The following is a 23423-nucleotide window of genomic DNA, read 5'->3' on the forward strand; positions in this document are numbered from 1 at the left end:
GTCCTTTGCCTCCTGATTTCAGCTGTTTCCTGGCTAATTTGGTAATCTGACCCCCCCCACACACACACACCGATAAGGCTCTTGGTGAGGTCCCATGCAGGGGTGTCCAACCCTTTACCATTGTGAAATGACCTAGAGATCAACTGCATTTCTTGCTATTCCATATTTCTTGCTTTCAAGGGCTACAGACTGGGACTCTGTTCACCCCTTCCTCCTTTATGCCCCAGGTTAGAAGGCTGTGGGAGTCATTCTGGGGAGAGAAAAATAGCAGCTGATCTAACACACTTGTGTTCAGGCATACAGCCAGATGGAAGTGGATTAGTCAGCTGTTTAGGATTCCACTGAGGACAAGAGAGGCTAGAAGGAAACTAAGGTCATTGTATTTTATTTGTATTTGGTTGTAGTTGTTTTTGTTTGCTCCTTCACAGGTGGTTAGGGGGCATTTTTAGGACAGTATCATGACATACTAGGGCAAAGGCCCTGGAACAGGGTAATGGTGAACAGATGAGAAATAAGGTAATGAGTAGCCAGAAGTACCTGCCCTAGAACATTGTGAAACTAGGTTCATTAACAGTGCACAGTGTATGCAGACTGGCAGGGTTCCGAGCATTAAAGTATGACACAAGCATTGAGTCTCGTGGGGCTTCTTTCTTCAGAAGTCACTTTGAAAACAAGCGATTCCAGAATGCCAGGTGCTTGACATCCTACTTCAAATGCCTCTTGGTGATCTTTCTAGATCTGTGGCTGCTGAATATGGAAATTTTGTTCCATAAAGCTTTTTTGTATTTTTTTTTCTTTTCCAAATATGAACTGTGGTAGAATATATATATATATATATATATGTATGTATGTATGTATGTAGGTGAGTGTGTGTATATGTGTGTATGTGTGTGTGTGTGTGTGTGTGTGTATATATATATATATATATATATATATACACATATTTTTTTTAAACTTGAATCCTCTTTTATAAAGTGAGGTTTCCATAAAGGATTAACCTTTAGGTGTTCTTTTATGCATGACTTGTTCTGGAGGCAGGAATGGATATCAATTGAATGATGCTAACAATTGAATAAATGTAACTTCAAATTTTTAAAATATGGAACTTGACTCTTAGAGATAGTGAGTAGGTTGTTATTCAACTAGTTAAACCTGCTCTGGATTACTTTTTGAACTGCTGGGGACTGAACCCAGGGTTTTCTCTATGTTCGGCAAGTACTCTAACCACTAAGACAGAACTCTAGGACATCTGCTTATGTATATTTTTAAATGTTTGTTTGTGTGTTATATGTATTGTATGGGATACACTTTTGGGTAGCTCACTGGTGGAGGCCAAAGGATGATGTCAGATGTCTTGCTTCAAGACTCTCTCCACCTCATTCCCTTAAGACAGGGTTTATCTCTGAACTTGTAAATTTAATGGTGGCCATGAAGATCCAGAAATCCTCCTGTCTCCATACCCTTCATACTTTCATGTATGAAAATCATTCCACTGATAAACTACAATGTAGTTTTAAGCTATGCCCAAGAGGAACTATTGTGTTGGGGAGATCCGCTTGTGTTGATTGCTCTGAGACCACCAATAGAGTCCGAATTTGGTTTGGAGAGCTGAGCAGAGTCCACATTAAGTTGGCTGGGTGGACCAAAGAGTTTCCTGGTGAGCTAGGAGGGAGATAGAAAGAAACACAAGGGAGGAAGAGAAGAAGTTAAGGGGCCACAAAGCCCTTTTCATCTGGGAGATGGAGAGAGGCAGGGTCCTTTTTTGGTCAGTCTGTGGATCTCTCAGGTCTCTTCCCTGATATTTATCCCTGTGTTTTATATTTAGTAAGACAATAAAAGAAATCACAATATTCTCGTTTACCCTAGACATAAAGCTTTGTTCAAAGTATTTTAACGTCAAAGAAACAGACACTAGTTATGTCAGAGAAAATAGACTGCACAGGTGTTCTCAGATGTGTGAGGTTATCAATGAGCTCTTTCCTGCCATGAAGCAGTCACGACTCAAGAGCTAAGTGGGAAATAAAAAACTGTATACACAAACTAGATTTCAGGGAATGAGGAATATCAACAGTTTGCAATCCCCAGAGCATTCCATTCTCTATTATCAAATATTTGTTTTCTCTGTTCCCCGCAATTAGTTCTAGGTGTTTCAGTGGCCCATTTTATTCAATGGCCCAGTGTATCATATACTGAATCACTACAGAGTAGTTGACCATGAAGAGAGGAAAAGCTTGTGTGTCTAGTTTATAAAGATCCTGGAGCCAGTGCAAGGGTTCAGTGAGTATCCGCTGCCAAACCTGACAACTCAAGTTCTGTCATGAGAACCCACGAAGTGGAAGGAGAGAACTGACTCAGAAGGTTGCCTTCTGCCATGGCACACTGGTGCACACACTCATACACACTCATGTGCACATACACAAACTAAATAAGTAAATGTAAAAACATCAAAGATAGTGAGATAACAACATTTGGGAAGATTCATGCTTCTAACTAATTTCTTCAAGTCCATGAAAAACTCAGATTTTATGTAAAAGCCAAATCAAAATTTGAAGTTCAAATTGTATTTTAAAATATATCACCATCTAAAATTAAAATGCAAGTAATATTATTGTCTAGGAATCACAGATTTTCTACACAAAGAGAGTCCAAGATTTCGGTCGTTCATTAACTTTTTATAGAAAAAAACCACACACACACACACACACACACACACACACACACACACACACACACACACACACACACACTTTCCTATTGCCAAATGACTTACTACAGTTCACTAAGAAAAAGTTTACTAAAATATCCTCTAATCTGGACTAGGAAGATAGTTCAGCCAGTGAAGTGCACACACAGTGGGAGGGAACAGGAGCAGAGGATGAAAAGGAAGAGGAAGGAAAGAGGAGAAAGAGGGACAGAGATGAGAACAGGAGAGGGGAGGAGAAGAGGGGAGGGGAAAAGAGAAACTCAGATTTGGTGCTATATATCTATAACCCATGCTCTAGAGAGGCAGAGATAGGTGGCTTCCTGGGCTCACTGACCAGCCACCTACTCAGGAAACTCAGGGCCAATGAAAGATGCTGTCTTAAAGAATAAGCAAAATGAAACAAAAGAAAACAAAAAGGTAAATTCATCTAGCCTCTAGCCTCTCTCCCTCTCCCTCCCTCCCTCCCTATCTCTCTCTCAACACACACACACACACACACACACACACAAACACACACACACACACAATCACACACAAAACTATGTCCACCATCTCACCCATACCCACACATACTCATGGACATAGCACACAATATCATATATTCCCATAATTTTCAAGAATGACAAGGACATAGGGCATCTGGTAGATTCTCATGATATCCAACCCATAATGTCTGTGATAGCTAGTAAGCTATTAGAAAAGCCAACATACTGGCCAGTGATTTCCAATGTGCTAAACATTCCTTGTAAAACCTCCTCCCTGAGAATGTCATAGATTATGAAATGCTGTAGGCATGTTTCCTGTATTATGTATAAAACACTTCTGCAACTTATTCCATGCAGCTTCTTGTATTTACATAACAAACTAAGCAGTACCTATTTTGAAAACCATTAAGTCTAATTAAAGGAAACTCTTCCAAAGATATAGCAGGTAGAAAAGCAAAGTGAGTGCAGCTTCTTATGATGAAACTCCTGGAATGTTTCTAAGCCATGCATGTGCTTCTCAGGGACTGATCACTACTAGTTATTCTTTCCCATCTCATTTTATCACTCCCAGTGTTCTCTACTTTGGTGTCCTTCTGTGACACCAGTACTGGCCAAGTTCCACTGTGTAAGAGCATTCACGTGGCACTGACATGCTCTATCTTCACAGCCCAGTGAGAGAGAGTGGCCATGTTCCCTGGTGCTGCAGGAATAAATGATACCAGATGGCATGTATTTCCTGCTTCACACAGAAGTCCACAATGGGATGTGCAGAAGGTACCTTGATTATGTCATCTGGAGGATAACATGAGTACCAAACAAGATGGCATTAACTTTTATCAGAGTAAAAAATAAACTACAATGACGTTAGTGTGAGCCCTAAAATGCTCTTAGTGATTGAATACAGTCAATCCAGTCCTCTCCTAAAGAAATTTCATGCATACACAGTGGGACAATCAGCAGGATGTAAAAGCTTCATTGGTCAGAGCCTGACTAGCAGGGTGCATGTCCTTTTGGATGGTTCCAAATTAGCCCTGGAAAATCAGCAGGAGGGAGAAGAGTTGAAATCCTTTGAGTTAAGATTGGTATTTTCAATGCATAACCATCTTTATTTTTAAAGTATGTGCATGGGTATTTGCGTGCATATATGTGTGTGTGTACCTGGTGCCTGAAGAGATCAGAGGAAGGCATCGGATCCTCTGGAACCAGATTTACAGTGACTCGAAGCTGCCCCGTGGGTGGGTGCTGGGGAATGAACCTCACACCCCTGCCACAGTAGCCAGTGCTCCTCACAGTTGAGCTATCTCTCCAGGTCCACCACCATCTAGACTACTTAACTTTGTACAAACTGCCAGCTACTTTAATGTGCAGAGATGGTGAGTGACCAGCAAAACACATTTCACATGTTCCACATTTTAGAAGGGGCTTGCAACTTTGAAAGAAGTGTGATGGTCAATTTTTAAATTACACATTTTTTTTCTTAATTTGGCAATTTATGATTTGATTTAGCATTAGACTGAATTATATAAATCTTCTTTCCCCTGTGCTACATTAAGGACAGAGGAAATTATGTAAAGATACCTGGTGGTAAGTTGTTTTTCTCAGTTTGGGCAAACCACATGGTTTTCCGCTCTACAATGAAAAGGGCAGATTATTATAACAGCGGGGCAAAGTAAGTTCTCAAGGAAATTATGACAAATATTTTAAAATTTTCTCAGGTATAGCTTAATGTTTTCTTTTTCATCTAATTAAAATGTAAGTAGAGACATTTAAGGTATGAGACAAAAGTCCATAAATAGCAAGGGCAATTGGAAAAGAGTGGGACACAGTTCCGTCTCTCCTTAAGCCCCTTCTCTGTTGAACAAAGCTTACCTTCTCACAGACTTGTCTTTAGACCCATAATCCACCTGGGAACAGGATAGAATATATTTATAGCTTTATGGAAATAGATTTTGTTGAGAAATCTGATCGTTTTGTGCATATTTCCCCACAGGGAAAATAAAAAGAGAAGTAGAAAGCACCTAATCTTTGCATACACATCTTTACGTTGATATACATTCCCCATAGGGATGTGTCTATGCTCTTATTTTCTGCAAAACAGATGTGTGTGATGATAAACAAAAGTACCTGGCTTTTTATTTCCAAAGATAAAATATTATGTTAAATAATAATGGCTGGCTTTTAGGGGATTAAAAATTCTGAGTTGATCTTCATATGAGGTTTGATGGGTGTTCTGCATGAACTCTGCCTGAGTAAGGAAACCTCTGGTCTTAAGATTTGCTGCTTGTAGGCCATGAGCCCTTAGTCCCCCTACCTCAGCTACCTGAGTGCTGGCATCTCAGAGGTGTACCATAGTGGCTATCTTTCACATTTTGAATGTCAGGTTTATGCCACAAGAGTGGGAAAATGTCCTAGAGAGGTCAAGCATTCTACTTGGCTGTAGAAATCAAAACACCATCTATTTTTTTTTCAAACCAAAGCACATCTTGTATTAGCAAAGGAGTCTTTGCTATTCACACATACTTTCCCATATTAAATTGGGAAGTGTTACTAAACCATAGCTCAGCAAAAACTGCTTTTCTGGGAGTCTCTTTAAATGATCAGCTCTCAACAATATCTCTACCAATTAGTTGTCCCAGATACGGTATTTCAGCCCTTAAAAGTCACATAGAAACAGTAAATTGGAGGTTCTGGTGAAAAGTCCAAAACTATCATAGCCCCACATCATCCTGAAATTGCCATCTTTTCTATGAACACAAAGAAAGAAAAATATTGAGGTCTCTTAAAAATATCAACTTTTACTAAGCTCAAATTGAGTCCACATAGCCATGTTGGGTTTCACTCTCTAACTACAATGCAAAACATATGTATCTTAATTAAATCATTTTAAAGGGGCGGTTGGCAAATTGACTCAGTAATTGTTGCCACTCTGCAAACATGTGCATTTAAGTGAATTCTACAATTTCTAAACCTTCAACTGGTTTGTATCCTGTGTGTTCTCTAAATTTTCATGTCTATAATATGAAGAGTCATGGCTTTTGTCCCTCAGTATTTGCATACTTGTGAATATTGCTGTGGGAGCACAAGGTAACTTCCTCTCTCACAGAAGCACATTTAATTTCACTTTGTTGATATATGTCATGTGTAGGTGATTAATATTCTTGGTCATCACACAACAGTTACTTTTTTTACATTGTTGTATTTGAAGGCTTACACAACTTCTTTACAAAAATACCCAAAAGTCAAATTAGCATAAATTATTCACAGCCCACTGTAAAAGCCTGGAAGCTATGCTGAGCTGGGTATACAAAACCTCCCAATGTGGAACTTAGCCTTTGGAGAAGTCTTCCAAGTATTTTTATTGAATGTTCAACCTTATTAAACTAAGTCACAAAAACTGCCACAAGCCTGAATCTAAAAGAGGGATTTCAGTCTCATGGCTTTTCAAGCTATAGAACAATGCTATAAAAAAAAAAAAAACAAAACAAAACAAAATATTATTCTTATCCAATATGCTTTCTTCATATATTTCCTAGGCCTCAAAGAGAAGGCTAACTGATAAGCAGGTATCCCACCCCTAGGAGCTTTGAGAATGTTGCACCACCTCTGGGGCCATTCCAATCTCTTAGACATGGCAATGGAGACATTAAAAGCAAAGAATATTAAAATTAAAATTAAATTAAGCCCAGTTCCATGTTTAAAACAAACTGGAACTAGAGAAATGGCCCAGTGGATACAAGCACTTGTTGCCTAAGTATGGGGACTTAAACTTGGATCCCATGGCTCTGTGCCAGTAACCTCAGTACTATGGGGAAGTGAGTGCAGGAAGGTCATTCAGACTTGCAGGCCACCATCCTAGCTCCAGGTTCAGTGAGAAACACTGTCTTAAGGAAATAAGGTGGGAAGTGATAGAGCAGGATGGATGGACCCCCACCCCCCACGTGCCATCTAGCACTATTATTTACCTTGCTACAAACCTGGAGATCATGGAGAATATCAAATAAAACTACATGCTTTTGCTATAAGCATACTGAAGTCTTCTTAATTGTTACACAGGAACTCAAAGCCCTGTTTGGTCTGAGTAACTATGAGGATAGGGCACAGCACAGAATAAAATTGACTGTGTAGAGTTGATGTTGGCATCAGTGATACCCACTTTCCCCACAACAGCATGTTGGTTACATGTGCTAGGAATGTAATAAGGCCTTACATGATTCGGAAAGGTAGATTTTGTTTTCTTTGATGGGTAAAATGTTACTGTTAAATAATAAAGTTAAGAAATTAGATTAAAATCAGGTCATTACCATTTGTAAGCTTAACAAATGACATAATTTACCCAAAGGTCAAAATGGCAACAACTTTGATTTCCCTTACTAACAAATAGTATAGAAAATTCTAGTTCTCAAGGCTGGGGTATAGCTCAGTGGCAGAGCACTTGCACAGCATGCAGGAAGCTACAGGTTCAACCAGGCAGTAAAAAATAAAAATAAAAACAAAAACAAAAACCCAAAAAACATTCAGTTCTTAACTAGAAGAGAGGCAAGTCTCTAAATGGCCAGTAGAAAAGAAAACACAAGACCACGAGGTCCCTTCTTCAGGCCCTGCTAGCCCCTGATCAATGAAGCATTTTTGGCTTTGGTTGTCCTTGACAATGAAAACCCATGGCATGAAGGTGAAGCAACAGTCACTTTTCATATGTAACTACATTGTACATTGTAAGTGGCTGTTGCTCGATTCTGTGTAACACTTAACAGCTCTCTGCTCTAAGTGACTTTGTTATCTGAATAATGTCAAGATTGACTTATTTTATTTTCCTAAATGCGGTCTTATTGTATCACCCATGTTGGTTTTTATGGTCCTTTGCTTCAGACTCTTGATATTATATTATAATATTAGCTTTGTCAATAGAATCATTTCAAAAAGAAATATCAGAGGCACAGCCAGAGAGAGGAAGAATGTTTAAACCTATTGAAACAGTCTCACATCTGAGAATTTAGTCCACAGAAATTATTCAGTGGGGTCAAATTTGCATACTCAGAACTGTTATTACAAGTTTGTCTATAAAAACAAAACTACACACAGAGTTGGTCTAAAATCCAGTGTCTGGGTCTAGAGAAATGGCTCATTTGGTAAAGTTCTTGCCACATTCCCTTAAGACCTCAGTAGAGACCTCTAGTACCCACACAAAACACCAGGGTGGTGTTGTGTGTCTGTAACCTCAGCTCTGGGGTGGGAGAAGGTGAAGACAGACTGATGTCTGAAGCTCATTGTCTGGCCCATTTAGTTGAATTGATAATTACTCCAGGTTTAATGATCTTTCAAAATATTGTGTCAAAAAATAAGGTAGATACCTACCTGTTTTCTACAAGGAAGCATGTGTGCGTGCATACACACACACACACACACACACACACACACATACACACACACACACACATGAACACATGCACACACACGCACATGCCCACATCATATATACATAAAAGTTCAACAGCTAATGATAACTTTATTTGGGCAAACCATGGCAAATTGACACAATATCCTATTAACACTGTGATTGAACTGTGATGTCAATATAAGATTGATGGACAAAGGTAGCCAATGAAAGCATGCTCTCTGAAGAGACAACTAGAAACACACACACAGTTGTTGAATAGGACTAGACTACAGCATGCCAGTGTAAGCAGTGTAAAGTTCCTGCCCAAGCATCATGCTGTGGTGGTGTGTCCCCACACCCACACCATCCCCTTCAGATTTCTTCCAGTTTTAGTAGCAGTAACATAAGTAATTTCTGAAAGGTAAAATGCTACTTCAAATTTATAAACTTTAGTAATAAATCTGTCAGGAGTTCACAAAATGATCACTCTCATAAGACAATTGCTTAGTATGATAATGTGATGGCAATAGGCTGGCATCTCAAGGTGATGAAGCCAGCATATTTGGGTACCTATGTAATCTACAAAACCTTACTGACATTTCCTTGCATTTAAATGTAAAGTATATTTGTAAAAAGATTTAGAAACCTGTAGCTTCAGACCATTATATGCCTTGATAGAAACATAAATAAGGGGAAATGCATGCTCATGTGCTAATCTAAACTAACCAATTTATAATTAATTGGGAATTATAAATTACATATTTATATATCATAATCTAAACTAAACAATCAACAGAAATCTAAAGTGGGCAATAGGCAAACCAAAGGGAACAAAAGGGTGGGCTTTTGAAAGTAATTCAAAAGGACCAATGTCTCAATAGTACTTCAATAGGAAGGAAACGAATCACAGGGTAAAACATCTCATATGAACCATGCACGCTGCTGTTACTGTTAAATAGCTACGGCATTATCATCCCTAGTCATTGTTTGAGTTGCTCTAATTATAAAAGAACAATGAAAGAGGAAGAAAATTTATTTATTTATTTAAAAAGTCAGTTCATTGGAATAGTTAACTTCCACCATCCCCTTTGTTCGTTCCGTACCTAAGCACTAGTTCTTCACCATTTGGTGGGTGAAGATCACTCTGAGAATCTAGTGAAAGGAGTAAATATGGTCATATTTACATATGTTGATGTGTTTGCACAGGTTCAGAGGGTTTCATTGCTCTCCTGTCCCAACCCTCTGGTAAAGGAGTTGCAGATACCCTATGAGGGGTCCACTTCCCGGGGGGCTCTAACTCCTCTAATGTATAAATGAAAAACATTTCTTTCTTTGCTCCCTATCATGAATATCAGTTTGTCAGTTCCTAATCATCTCAGAAAGCATATGTATTCCTTTAATAACTGCAAATACCATTCTGTATAAACAGAGTTTATATGCATTATGATTTGCTTTAAATTCTCTTGCAAATGTATATTATTACTTTTAATTTTACAGATGTCAAAAATAAGGACACAATACTTGGAAATCTCAAAATACAGTAAGGAGAATGTGTCAGTGTCAAGGCTGACAAGATCCAAAAACTTGCTGTAAGCCAAAGTTAGAGAAACAAATCTGGTTACTGTTTAAAATGAGTCAGAAAGGCCTGCACATATCTGAGAGGTCATTGTCACAAACACATAGAAGGAACATTATTGGTCTAACCATCATGGTACACAATTGCAGCCACTGGATCAGTCATTTTCAAGTAACTCATGAACCAAAAATACCAGAAGACATGACAAGCAGGAAGTGCCCTGAATCTGAGGGACACACAATAAATTTGTTTGTCTTTTGTACTGAATAGTGTCTCTAAAAAATGCACTGATTTATCAATTTCATTTCAATGTGGAACAAAAACTAAATGTTTTTCAAATGTGTCTTCATGTAGCTGGGATATGAAATAACTTTAGACAAATGGATATAACACAAAATCATACATGGATTAAAGCAGGAATAAAGAGCATGTAGTTTGACAGTCTCAAAAGCTATTTTATAATATATACATAGATGACTTCATGACATATATGTTAACATGCCTATCAAAAAATTCTCCATGTGACTACCCAGACTTGAGAGAATATTTTCTGTCATTACTGGGAAAAGTTGAGAAAGAGTAGATTAAAAGTGTTAAACAAGATAGAAGAAAGTTTTGATGAAGTGGTACTTTAAACTTTAATAATTAAAAAAAAATCCATCCATTTATGAGTACTACCATAGGCACAAACATAAGAACAAATTAGACAGAAACCTGTAATTCCAGGCAGCTGAGGCAAGGAGACTGAGTTTAAGGTCAAGGTGGATAAAATAGTAAGGTCCTGCCTCAAAAATAAACAAGTTAGGTGTGGTGTCTGTTATCCCAGCATGTGGGAGACTGAACTGGGAGGAGCACAAGTTTTAGGGTAGCCTGGGCTACATAGAAAGTTGCTGCCTCCAAGCCAATGAATAACAATAAAAACCTAAAATGAGTACTAGCCAGGTGAAAGGGAACAGAAATCCAGGGCTTTGGAAAGAAGTTTAAAAGAACTAACCTCCTCAGACACATTCATCAGTACTTCAAGACAGGAGTGAAATTAACAATAGGATAAACTACACATTTAGAGTTTGTCACTACTGTTAAATAACCATGGCATCATTGTCCTGAATTTCTAAGTGCAAATGGAATGCATTTAGAATTCAGATTGTGAGTTGTATATGCCCACTGTCAGTTGTGAATGGTAATTTTCTAATTGACACCTCTGTAGGAAAAAATGAAGTAGATATTTCATTTATGATAATATTACAAAGCATGCAAGCATACTAGAAATTATTATTCCAGATGCCCCTGAAAATAGGTACAACAAAAGAGGTATTAACTAATTTTTATATCACACATAACATTTTAAAAATTGGGAAATGTATTGTTTCTAACAGTCCTCTGTGTTAGCAGCTAAATTGGCAATCATGTCAGATCCTGACATGTATATAACTACAGTACAGACAATTTTACTTTCAGCCTTGGGTCCTGAACCCAGGGCCTTGTGCAAGCCAAGCAAGGTCTCTACCACTGAGCTACATCCCCAGCATGAACATACACAAAATGGAATGCACAGCAACACAAGAAGAAGAAAGCTCTGTGTCCTGAGGAAGCGTAAAATGGAACCTAGCTATGAATCACATAGAATGAAGCCAACCGCCCTCACATTTACTGGTTGTGCTAATATTTTTATGTGGCCGAGTTCAGAACAAATGATTTTCACTCAACAATTTTCTTAGCATGTATTTCCCCCTCTTATACTAAGAGCAGTATAGGTTGAAATCACCAGGAAATCTAGAAAGAACTTTTAGAGAATCTGTATTTAATTGGTTATCAAATATTTGTGCAGCCTACTAACATGTACTTGTAACCTCATTACTAATGCTTGCAAGCTCTAATTTAATTGTTGGTGTTGTTTTGTTTTTTCAAAGCTTTGCTCAGATCGGTGTGATTATTATAAGAACATATTTTAAAACCTTGTTTTAAGTGTCAGTAAAAACATGACATTTTTTTTCTGTAAGAGTAAGTCCTGAATCTAAAGATCCTAACAGTCTTACTGTGGTAAGACTCCATACTTTTATATATCTTAAACAGGAGACTCTCCTGTCAGGACTTCATAAATTCAAAATGTAAAAATAAAAGATAAACTTCAATACAATTTTAATTTGTAACACTTTAAGTCAAAGCGCCCTGACTTTTGGAAAAGTCTCAAGAAGGAAAAAAGAAGCTAAAAGCACAGTGCTGAGAATGGTCTGCAACAAGTGTCTGCTCACAGCCACAAAAGCATTTTCCATATCCACCTCACGCTATCTCCCACCCCTAGCTACTAATCAGCAAAACTGTTTAAAACTAGAGTTACTGTTTTAATTGCTTAACCCACCTCAGTACTCAAATAAATACATGCATATGATATTTTGGCAATGATGGGAATTTTTTTACACAGCAAAGCAGTTAGCATGACGGTAGCTTGGGCTCATTAAAAGAACGGTACATTTCCATTTCTCTCCAGAGCATGCAGTTAATCTGGACAGCCCCCCTCCTGTCTGCTTACCCCAGTAATACTGCATTGAGTCTGAGAAGACACCAGGTGCCTGTCAAGCATGCCAGATCAGCTCCAAAAGTGTGCAGATCTCCGGAGAAATAGTCTACAAGCTCAAGGACTGGGTACCAACTAACAGTGGCCGAGCCTCACTGTGCTGCTCAGGAGCATGCCACGGGCTACAGTTCTTCCCTGCTGGTTTGAGATGGGTAATCTTTGTCAGTATGACTTTGTGACTTTCTAAAGTTCTTCAGATTTCAAAAGCTTCCCCTGATTCCAGGACCACTTCAGGAGAGGCAGAGGAGCCCATCATAGTCAGTTAGCAAATGCCAAGTGGGAGGGTCTTTTCCTACTTTGAATTACGTCAGCTGGCTCAGAAGAGAGACGCCTGTAAACTTGTCAAAGCAGAGTAGCACTTCATTAATATCAGATGCATGCCTTTGGGCAGCCCTGGCCACAACAGGGCTTTTAAAGCTACTTTCTGCAGTATAGAACAATAGATTGCACAACCAGATACACTGTTAGCACTCAACTACTGTCCTGAAAAGTCATGGAGAAAAGTGAAAAAGTTCTTTCACTCCTACCCGATGAAGAAAGACTTTCTTTTTTGTATGCAAGAAACTGATCTTTTTTCTTTTCTCTCTTGTTGCCTTCCAAGTTCTCTGAGTCCATAATTACATTCACAGTCAAGTACTGCTTGATTAAATTTATTTTATCTAAAATGGAAAACTTTTCTTCAAAAGACATTTTCAATCCAGGTGCAGTGACCTAAAATACCAGCACTCAGAAACTGAAGTAGGACTGAGTTTAAGGCAAGTCTGGGTTACATAGCAAGAGCCTGAGCTATAAAACCAGACCCTGCTGCAAAAACTAGCAGCAAGAAAAATCCACCAACCAAACACAAAATCACACACACTTTATCGAAATGAAGCAATTCCTGATGTGCTCCTAGAACATATTACAAAGTGTTACTATCTAGAAATTATAAGCCAGGGTAAAAGTGCTCACTGCACATTGTAAAGACCTTAGTTCAAATCCCCTGCCCCCTGTGAAAGGGCTGCCCATGGCAGTACATGCCTGTAACCCCAGCATAGTGGTGGGAGAGATGCAGATAGGCAGACCCCTGGGGCTTTGATGGCTATCAGCTCGGCTCCACTGAGAAAACCCATGCCTAAAGAGTAGGGTAGAGAGTAACAAAGCCAAACTGCCAACCTACAAGCTAAGGGTTTTCTGGAAGCTTTGATTTTGAATTTAATTACAGGTTCTCACTAAATTTCTCAGGCTAGCTAGCCATTTACTCATTCTGTAGCCCAGGTAGGCCTTGTCTCAGCCTCCCAAATAGTTGGAATTACAGTTGTCACCAGACCAGATAACGACATGATTCACACTTTCAAATGATTGGCAAAAATATCCAAAGCAGAATGGCATTTTGTGTCACATGATGAAGTTACTAATAAAGATTTATGAAGACATGATCACTTTTTTTTTTTTAAACGGGATATCATGTAGTGAGATATCCACCCTGCACCTGTTGCAGTGACCAAGCCCATTGGGGTGTGGGGATGGGGGTGGGTGTGACCTGTGGTGTCTAGGTCTGGGGTCCCTGACCCCAGCTCACTCTTATTTTCTGGCTGGAGACAGAGAGCATCATGGGGCATCCTCTGAGTGGGAACATGCAGCAGTCATCACTTTCTTGTCTAAGTGATTTCTCCCTGAATAAACATCAATCTGCCTATATTGTGTCCCAGAATCTTACTTTCCACACAATAATATCATGGGTGTTGTATACTTCCATCAGAATGGAATAATTGTGACAGGGAGTATGTGACAGAAAGCTTTCAGTATTTCCTAGTGACTCTCCAAAGAAGCTTGTCAGCCCCGGAAAACAAGTATGGGTGGGAGTCCCCTTTGGTGGATTCCTGAGTGTTACCGCTGTACTGTGCCACTCCATTTCTATAATGTCCTTCAAATGAGGAACAGCCCAGTGACTGCCAGGGCTTAGGGATGGAGGGGTAGCTTTAAAACTGTGGTCTTAGAGGCACCCTGAAGCTGAAGTTGTAGTGGCTCATGCCTTGGACTCTACATACACACAATGCTATAGCCAGATATTCCTATCTGTTGGTTGAGCATCTGTGGAATCCACGGACCATTTGGTGAATATTGCATCTGTACTGAACATGTATTTTATTATTATTATTATTATTATTATTATTATTATTATTATTATTATTATTTTACATATTGATCCCAGTTCCCTCTCCCTTCTGTCCTCCCCTACCCCCACCCCCACCCATCCCATTCCCCACCCACTCCCCAGGGAGGCCTTCCAGAAGGGATCATCAAAATCTGTAAAGTCATTTGGGGTAGGGCCTAGGCCCTCCCTCCTGTCTCTAGGTTAAGGGAGTATCCCTCCATGGCAAATGTGATCCAGAAGTCTTTTTGTGCACCAGGGGTACATCCTGGTTCCACTATCAGAGGTCCGACTGCCCAGGCCTTCTAACTGAAACCCACGTTCAGGGGATCTGGGTTGGTCCTATGTTGGTTTCCCAGCTATCACTATGGGGTTCATGAGCTTCCCCTTACTGAACAGGTACTTTTAAGATGGTCATTTAATAAAAATGTAAAATTGCTTATGTTCTCTAAATAATGCAGTATACAAATTATTAACATTTACAATATGCTGAGCATTGCTAATTGATAGGTGTTTTATAGGATATGAATACTTCATAGGCAACAGTGAATTATTTTACACAGGGAAACTAACATCCATGGATTTTTGGTATACAGGAGGCTCTTGGGGTCAATACCTCTGGATACACATCCAGAGACACTGTCACCCATTGCCAAGGAACAAGATAGGTAGAAACTCCATGGCTATAGTGGGGTTTTAGTAAAAATTAGAAATGACCCCAAGAGAGAAGTGGGTAAGCAAACTTTGGACCTAGATTCCAGAAGTCAAGTACCAGAACAAATTTCTACAATATAAAGTTACAGAATGCAAGGAGTACAACCTGACCAAACTATGTGTATAGCAGTGCATTCTTTTCTACAACCAACCTGTGTTGTCTCTTGGAATCATCCACCCTCACAAGTATGAGATGCTGTCTCATATTTTGACTTAGATTTCTCTGACAAGTGACGTTTAATACCTATTCAAGCACCCATTGGCCATCTTTATGTCTTTGTAATGTCTATTCATATCTTTGGCCTATTTCTTATTTGAGTTGTCTTTTTCTGTTGAGGTCTGTCATTTTTAAAAAAAATTATCTTGGTTGTTAACATTTTATCAACTATAAAGTCTGTAGTATTTCCTACAGGCTCTTTCCAGGTAGGTGATTATTTCATTTGCAGTGAAGAGGTTATTGTGCTCACTGTAGTCTCACTTGCTTACTATTGCCTTTGTTCCCCTAAGGTTTTGGTTTGAGAGTCAAAACAATCACTACCAAGGCTAGTATGAAGAACTCATTCTCCATGCTTTCTTCTAGCTCTATGGTTTTAGGTCACGTGGTTAGTGCTAGAGTCCATCTTCCACTGCCTTCTCTGTGTATTGGAAAGTAAAAGTTAACTTTTGTCTCACTGTGTAGATGTACATCAAAATATAATGCACATCAACACATCTTAGGTTTTCTCAGTGTGAAGGGTCAAATCTTGAACCTTATATATGCATAGCAAGTCCTCTATCACCAACCTATACCCTATCCTTTTATAAAAATTTTTAATTTTTTCAGACTTATTCATTTTACATATATGAATATTTTGCCTTCATGTATGCATGCACACCATGTATGAGCCTCAAGGCCATGGAGATTAGAAGAAGGTACCAGATCTCCTGCTAGAGTCAAAAGATGGTTTGAGCCATTACATGAGTTCTTGGAATAAAATCCATTTGCTCTGCAAAGACAGTAAGTAAGTGAAGGGGCTTTAGCAGGCTGCAACATGGCAATCATGGCTTTGGCAGGCCTTGTCCTTCCCCTATTCCCTCTGCCTTGATAAAAAACTGTTAGATTACATTCATAAAGCTGGCCACCAAGATCTATTCCCTTTGTTGGCCACTTCTGCCTCCTCAGGCTGACTGACTACCAAGGTCCAGTTATCAAAGTATTGAAGTCCAGTGATCAAAAACCCCTTTTGGCTCACCTAAATAACATGTCCCATCAAAACAAAACAACTCATCCTAACATAGGGCTCCCCTGTTTCCATTTATAAACTGCCATTTGCCATTGGGAAACATCTGTCTCCTCTCTATCTGTAGTCAGTCCTTCTTCCCTCCAGGGTAAATATTCCTATGCTCCCTCTTGTTACTTTTCCCTTCTCCATCATCCTCGTATCTCCTGCCTTTGTTTATTATTCTGTGCCCTTTGTGTCTCTGGGGCAATGAACCTCTTCTGTGTCTGTCAAATAGTTGGAATTAATTATAGGTGTCACCAGAATGGATATTTTATACTTTCAAATGATTGGCAAAACTATGCAAAGCAGACAGACTTTGGAGCACACTGCTCTGAATGGGATGTCTCCATCAAATTCTTCCCCTTGGGGAAATTCATGGAAGAAGAGGCAGAAAGGGTGTGAGAGCCAGAGGGGATGGAGGACACCAGGAGGACAGGGCCCTCTGCATCAACTGAAAGAAGACAAAAACCTCATATGAGCTCAGAGGCTGAAGTTAAAATTTTAGAAAAAAAAATTTAGAAAAATTTTTAAGAAATTATGAAAATTAACTGTGACCATGGTTTGTTGGACAGTGGTTTGAGGACTTCTTCTCTTTTCAAAAGCTTAGTGCTTTTCAGAACTCTCTACAATGTGTTTGTGATACTTTTTTAACCTTAATTTTTTCCTCCTCCTACTGTCAAACAGGCAGTCAAAGGTAATTTTCTAGAGAAACTGTTTGCTCTTGCAGTGATTGGTGGAACCAAATGCTTTGCATTTGCTGTTCAAGGGCTCGATCACTGAGCTACACCCTAGCCAGAAGCGTTCATTTCATACATTTTTGAAACTACTTTTATTTGTCCCCTTTTATTAAATATAGATTCTTTTCTCATACAATATAATCTGAATACAGTTTCCCTTTCCTCTACTCCTACAAGTTCCTCCCTACCTCCTCTCCCATCCAAATCCATGCTCTTTCTGTCTCTCATTAGAAAAGAATAGACATCTAAGAGATAACAACAACACACAACAAAATAAAATGTCATAATATGAAACAATAAACATCATATTGAAGTTGGACCAGACAAGCAAACAGAAAAATAAAAAAGCCCAAGAGAAGGCACAATAATCAGAGACACATTCAGGAGCCTCATAAAAGTACTAAACTGAAAGCTGTGTATATGCAGGGGACTTGGTACAGAGCCTTGTAGGCCTCGTGATAGCTGCTTCAGTCTCTGAGTCATATGAACTTTGCTCAGTTTTGACACATTTTTCTTTTTAAGAGGATGGGTTGTGTTTCAGTGAAAACACACACTAACCTGTAGAAATGTTATAGAAATACAAATGTCTTCAGTCTTATGTGAAAAAGAACTTTCTAAATTATGATGTTATTGCCCTGTAGACTGTTAACCAGTTCAGATATAATGGTCTTAAGCAAGTATTCATTCTTCCAATGATTCCAAGTGGGATGCTTCTCTGAAAATCTCAAACTAGCTTGATCTTTCTGCCAGTTCCCTCAAGGAACAAAACCAACCAACCAAGCAATACCAAAGTGCCTTTAGGAGACAAGGACATTGGCAAATGGCCATAGTCCCAGGCAGGAGGTTAACAAATTGAAGGCCTGCCTGGGGGGCTATATACCAATAATTATTGTAAAAAACAAAATTCCAAACCCTTTGGCATATATTAGTTAGAAATTCTTTTTTGTTTGTATTTTAATTAATTAATTGTTTGAGACAGGGCTTCTCCATATAGCCCTGGCTGTTCTGGGACTCACTTTGTCGACTAGGCTGGCCTTGAACTCACTGAGATCCACCTGCCTCTGCCTCTGGAGTGCTGAGTTTAAAGGCATAAATTTTGTTTTCAAGAAAGAAATACCTTGAAAATTTAGAAGCATTATACCTGGCAACGAACCCTAAATATGAAATACAATGTCTTTCTTTTGAACATTAACATATATGATTGTTAGTTTTCCAGGCCCGATCTACCTTGGCTTATACTGCTACTAAAGTATATGAACAATGGAGTAAAGTGAATGTCTCATAATGGTTTTGAAAGCAAAAACACTTATGAGGTTGAAAATTCTACATGAAATATCAATACTTTCCCAACCTTGTGAAAAATCTAATACTAAGCAACATCATTTTTTTTTTCATGAGCTCATTGGGATATTGTTTCATTTGCTTTCAAGTGAGGTTGAGAGTCATTATATTGAGTTGCTTGGAAGATCATAAACAGAAAAAGCTAAAGACAGCAGGCATATGAACACAAAGAAAGAGAGTAGGAGAGGAACCATTCAAGGGACCTGCCACAAGCAAGGAATGGGTTATTAGCTGAAGGATAGCTTGCCATGCCTGAAACCATCAGTAATAAAACATTCAAGATAATTTGATTCCTTTCCAGTGTTAGAGTAACAAAAAAGGGAAAGAAACTTCAACTCTTAGATAAATAAACCCCTACCAAATAGTAATTATTAGTTTTTCATACTTCTGGCAAAATTTCAATTTAGATATCTATCATTTAGGGGAATATAAAAAATATACAGCCATATTATAGAAAAAGTACAGCCATATTACAGAAAAATAAGGCCTTTTCTTTAGGAATAAATTCAATTTTCCAGTTATAATTTATATTTTACTGTTGACTATTAGAAAAGAAGACAACAAAAATAACAAATCACAGCAGCAGCAGCAAAATACTTATCCCTGCCTTCTCCTGGATTCATTGGGGTCAGACTCCAAAGGATGACTGCCAGATTACACAAAACATCTAGCACATATCTACCATATCAGAGTTTCCAAATAAATGTTAGTTTCCTTCCATGATTTTACTCCCTGGGAGACATTGAGCAATGCCTAGAACCATTGTTGACTGCTACAGTAGGGAAGGGTGGGCAGTTCATTGGCATTTGGGTAGGTGGAGCTACAGATCTGTTAACATCCTGCAATACACAACAGCATGGATCTAGGTCAGTTTACCCACAGTGCTACTAAGATCAAAACACTCCTGCAGAAGGAAGGTTCTCTTCATGTCAACATTGTCGGTAAGAGGGGCCCTCAGTCAAAACCAAAGTAAACAGCACTTGAAATTCAAATCATTTCTAGATCTACTGCAGGTTGCCTCAGAGTGGGAGGTGGGACTGGAGAGGGAGTGTGGAGGATATAAGAATGCTGTGTTCTATGAGGAAGCGAAGTCTAGAGGAGCAACTGCAATAGCTGGCCATTAGATTGACCATAAGGACAGAAGTGGCTTGATCCTCGGGGAGCGTTCGCACCAATAATATTTTTGCCTTAGCTACTTTCCAAGTCCCTTCTAGCTCCCCACCCCATTCTCCCAGTCCCAGGTTGAACTCATCTATGTTAAATCCTAAAGAAGATGGAGCTGACAGTGTTAGAAGTTCTGGAGGGCTGTCCTTATAACTAAAGACACCTACTTTCTTAGAAGAGAAGGCAGTCTTTGCTACCACATGGGTAGGCAGTCCCATTACTGCCTGTGTAAACAGAGACAGGGAGGGCCTTCACTCATTCTGATTGTTCAAACCCAGACAACTTGGCCAATTGTTGTTTTAAACTCTAAAACAGCAGCAGACTTTTGTGGATAGGGATGGCATAGCCAGAGTACAAATACAAGATGTTGCCAGGAGACAGGAAAAAAAAAATGCAGAGTTTTGGAGGCCACATACTTCAAGTGGCCAGTTCAGACTTCAAAGTCCAGACTGGTGATCCAAGCAGCCAGGATTGTGGAAAGCTTTCTTTGCTCACACCCCAGTTGGGAGTTTCTATATCAGTAGTATTGTCTTTGATTACAACGACCGTGATCTGCGTATGAATATGGGTAATTATGGTATTCGTGAGCCAGACAGTGAATCAGAACTGCAAAACAGAATGCTAGCGTGTGTGCACACGCTAAGTTTCACATGTGGTTTCGGTAAATAACAGCCAAACACATTATTTTCTCAAGAAATAAAAATAGGAACCAATTTGACATGCCAAGTTAAAAAGAAAAATGGAAATAGATACACACAAGCTTGAGTTTTCTTTGTCCACTGAACAATCTAGGCTGACATTAAATAGTAAATTTTTACACTTCATGTAACATTTCCTGTGCTCTTTATCATGGCTGAAGAACTTATATTGTCCACCAAAAAAAAAAAAAAAAAAAAAAAAAAAAGCTTCATTTGGAGAAAGCATGTTAAATTCAAGCATATCACAATCAACTAACTGAAAGAACTGAAAATAACCTTTGTTACTCATAGTCCATTATTGGATGAAATATACTTAAAGTGAATACTGCAATGAATGGATAAGTAATTTTATCTGCAAATATAAAATGTTTCACTTAAGCAACTCTAGGAAAAATAAAAGAAGTAGGGATGAGGATTCATTCTTTGACCCCATTGCATCTTTGTGGATCTGTTCCCATTGTCAATTTGACCCTGAAAGGCATATCTCAGAATTCCTGATGCTTAGATCCCATATTTAGCATGTGAAGTTTTCTTCCCATGACAATAAAACTAATTAGGCTTTTTTTTTGAGTTAGCCTTAGAACCAATGATGATTTTCTATAGTGAGTGAATAGATCTTTGTAATTCAAGATATTGTATATAGTATTTGAATGTTTCCTCAAATACAATTGCCAGTGGAATCTGAGGCATATGCTGAAAGTTAGAGAAGCCATATAAAGCATTGCTTTTTATTCACTGTTTTTGAAACATTCTCTCTGTTCCTTTCCCTGATCCTTTTTATTTACATCAAATCTTTTGTTCACCTATATTTGTTTCATATGTGTGAAAGATCAGTACAGGAGAAATATATGTATGATATATGCACATGGGTATGTGCATGCATACATCCAAATGTATGGATGCAAGAGGAGGATGGGGGTGTGCCATCTTATCCCCTTAAGGCAGGGTCTCTCACTGAACCTAGAGCTAGTTTAGAGTCTATCAAGTCCCAGCAAGGTCCTTATCTCTGCCCCATATCACTGGAGTTACACGCACTGGTGACCTCATCGAGCCTTTTATGAGGGATTCAAACTGAGGTCTCCATGCCTGTGCAATGAGCATTCTCACCCACTGAACCATTTCCCCGGCCCTACTTTCCCTAATTCTTTTCCCAGTTTTTCTCCATCTTGCTACTTGAGGGCTGTCCTTCTGACATGTTTATATTGGATAAACAAGTATCCCACATTTGTGGACTTCAGGGTATAGATTACTGGAGTTCATTCTGAGCATACATGAGGCCTGGGTTCTATCCCCAGAACTGTGAAAAGCAACCAATCAACTGATAACAAAACCCCACCGAACCATGGCCTTGGATTCCACCCTCTTTCTACTCCATGTTCTCAAAAGAGTCTTAAACATTTTGACCACATTATTTTGTCTTTCATAACATATACTTGAAGGTACATTTTAAATATCTAAGTATATTTAATATGTTAGATACAGTTAATGTTTATATGCTGCATATGTATGAATGTTTATGTTCCTTAATTAAAGCAAACAAATTGAAGCTTGTCCAGTAGGTTAATTTCAGCTTCAATGCTACCACTGTGAACAGAATTATTTTTCTGGGAGTAACACAATTTGGTATGCTCCATTAAGTGAAAAAAGGTACAGTGGATTTAAGTTTAGAGATCTGAGTTAATCCTGGCTTGGCTGCCCATAGACTGACTAACTAAGCAGTTTTTTATGCCTGAATTTCAGCATTCTCTAGAGCAAAGGGTTGCTCCTTTGACGGTGGGATGAGAAAGACACCTGAGAGGAGTGAGTGACAACTTAGTTCTGAGTGGGAGGGAAAAAGAGTTAATGCCATCATCTCAACCACAGTCCACAGTTATACTCTCCAGGATACCTTGGTTAATGTTTGTATCGGAATTTGCTTGGTCCACTGCATTTTCATTTGGTATTTGTTTACACTAAAGTTTGGTGATGTACTGAGCTGTAGAGAGAGCACACTCAATACTGCATTGACACTCAAAGGGAGTGTATACTTTCTATGTAACTAATGTATTGTTAGCCCTTCAGCCTGTCAAGTAGGTTATATCAAATAACAAATGTGGTTTTTATGGTGTCCTTGTGCTGTATTTGCAGAGAACTTCTTAAATTTAAAAACATGCATTTATAAGCTTGATGTATGGAGTAAAACATAAGGAAATACATGTGATAAAATAATGAATGTATGATAAAGGTATTATTTTTATTATATTTTAAAGATTTGTATGGTGTCTTTGCCTGCATATATGTGTGTGGACTGTATGCATGCCTGGTGCCAGCAGAGGCCCATGAATTCTACTGAGATCCCCTGAAACTGGGTCCTTTTAACCACTGAGCCACCTCTCCAGCCCCAAAGGAACTAGTTATAAAATGGCATAAAACATCACTAAGAGTAAGACCATGATCTAAGAAAGAGAGAGGTTCCTACCATGGGATTTCATTTTACTAATTTCTCCAATGACATAGGAATCAGTCCTGCTGTCAAGATATAAACAGTAACACACACACACACACACACACACACACACACACACACACACGCATGCACACAAATAAACAACAAAAAAACCTGTGATGGTTTGCTCCCGGATTTTGACCACAGAAGCATATTTTTTTTTCTTAAGAGATA

General features: G+C 38.8%; 1 protein-coding gene across 9 annotated transcripts in view; it reads right to left on the minus strand.

The window, feature by feature from the left end:
- Window positions 1-23423, minus strand: part of Cacnb2 (calcium voltage-gated channel auxiliary subunit beta 2) — a 323724-nt gene that overhangs the window by 116564 nt on the left and 183737 nt on the right. Inside the window, exon 1 of one of the 9 annotated variants that reach the window (XM_051205599.1) lies at window positions 12670-12765. The exons of the other annotated variants lie outside the window; for them this stretch is intronic. Within the exon in view, the coding sequence (XP_051061556.1) occupies window positions 12670-12720 (51 nt within the window). The 5' untranslated portion in view covers window positions 12721-12765. Of the gene's footprint in view, window positions 1-12669; window positions 12766-23423 lie in introns of those variants that run through there. 9 annotated transcript variants of the gene reach the window in all.

Source organism: Phodopus roborovskii, unplaced genomic scaffold, assembly GCF_943737965.1.
Source record: "Phodopus roborovskii unplaced genomic scaffold, PHOROB, whole genome shotgun sequence".
Taxonomy (NCBI): Eukaryota; Metazoa; Chordata; class Mammalia; order Rodentia; family Cricetidae; genus Phodopus; species Phodopus roborovskii.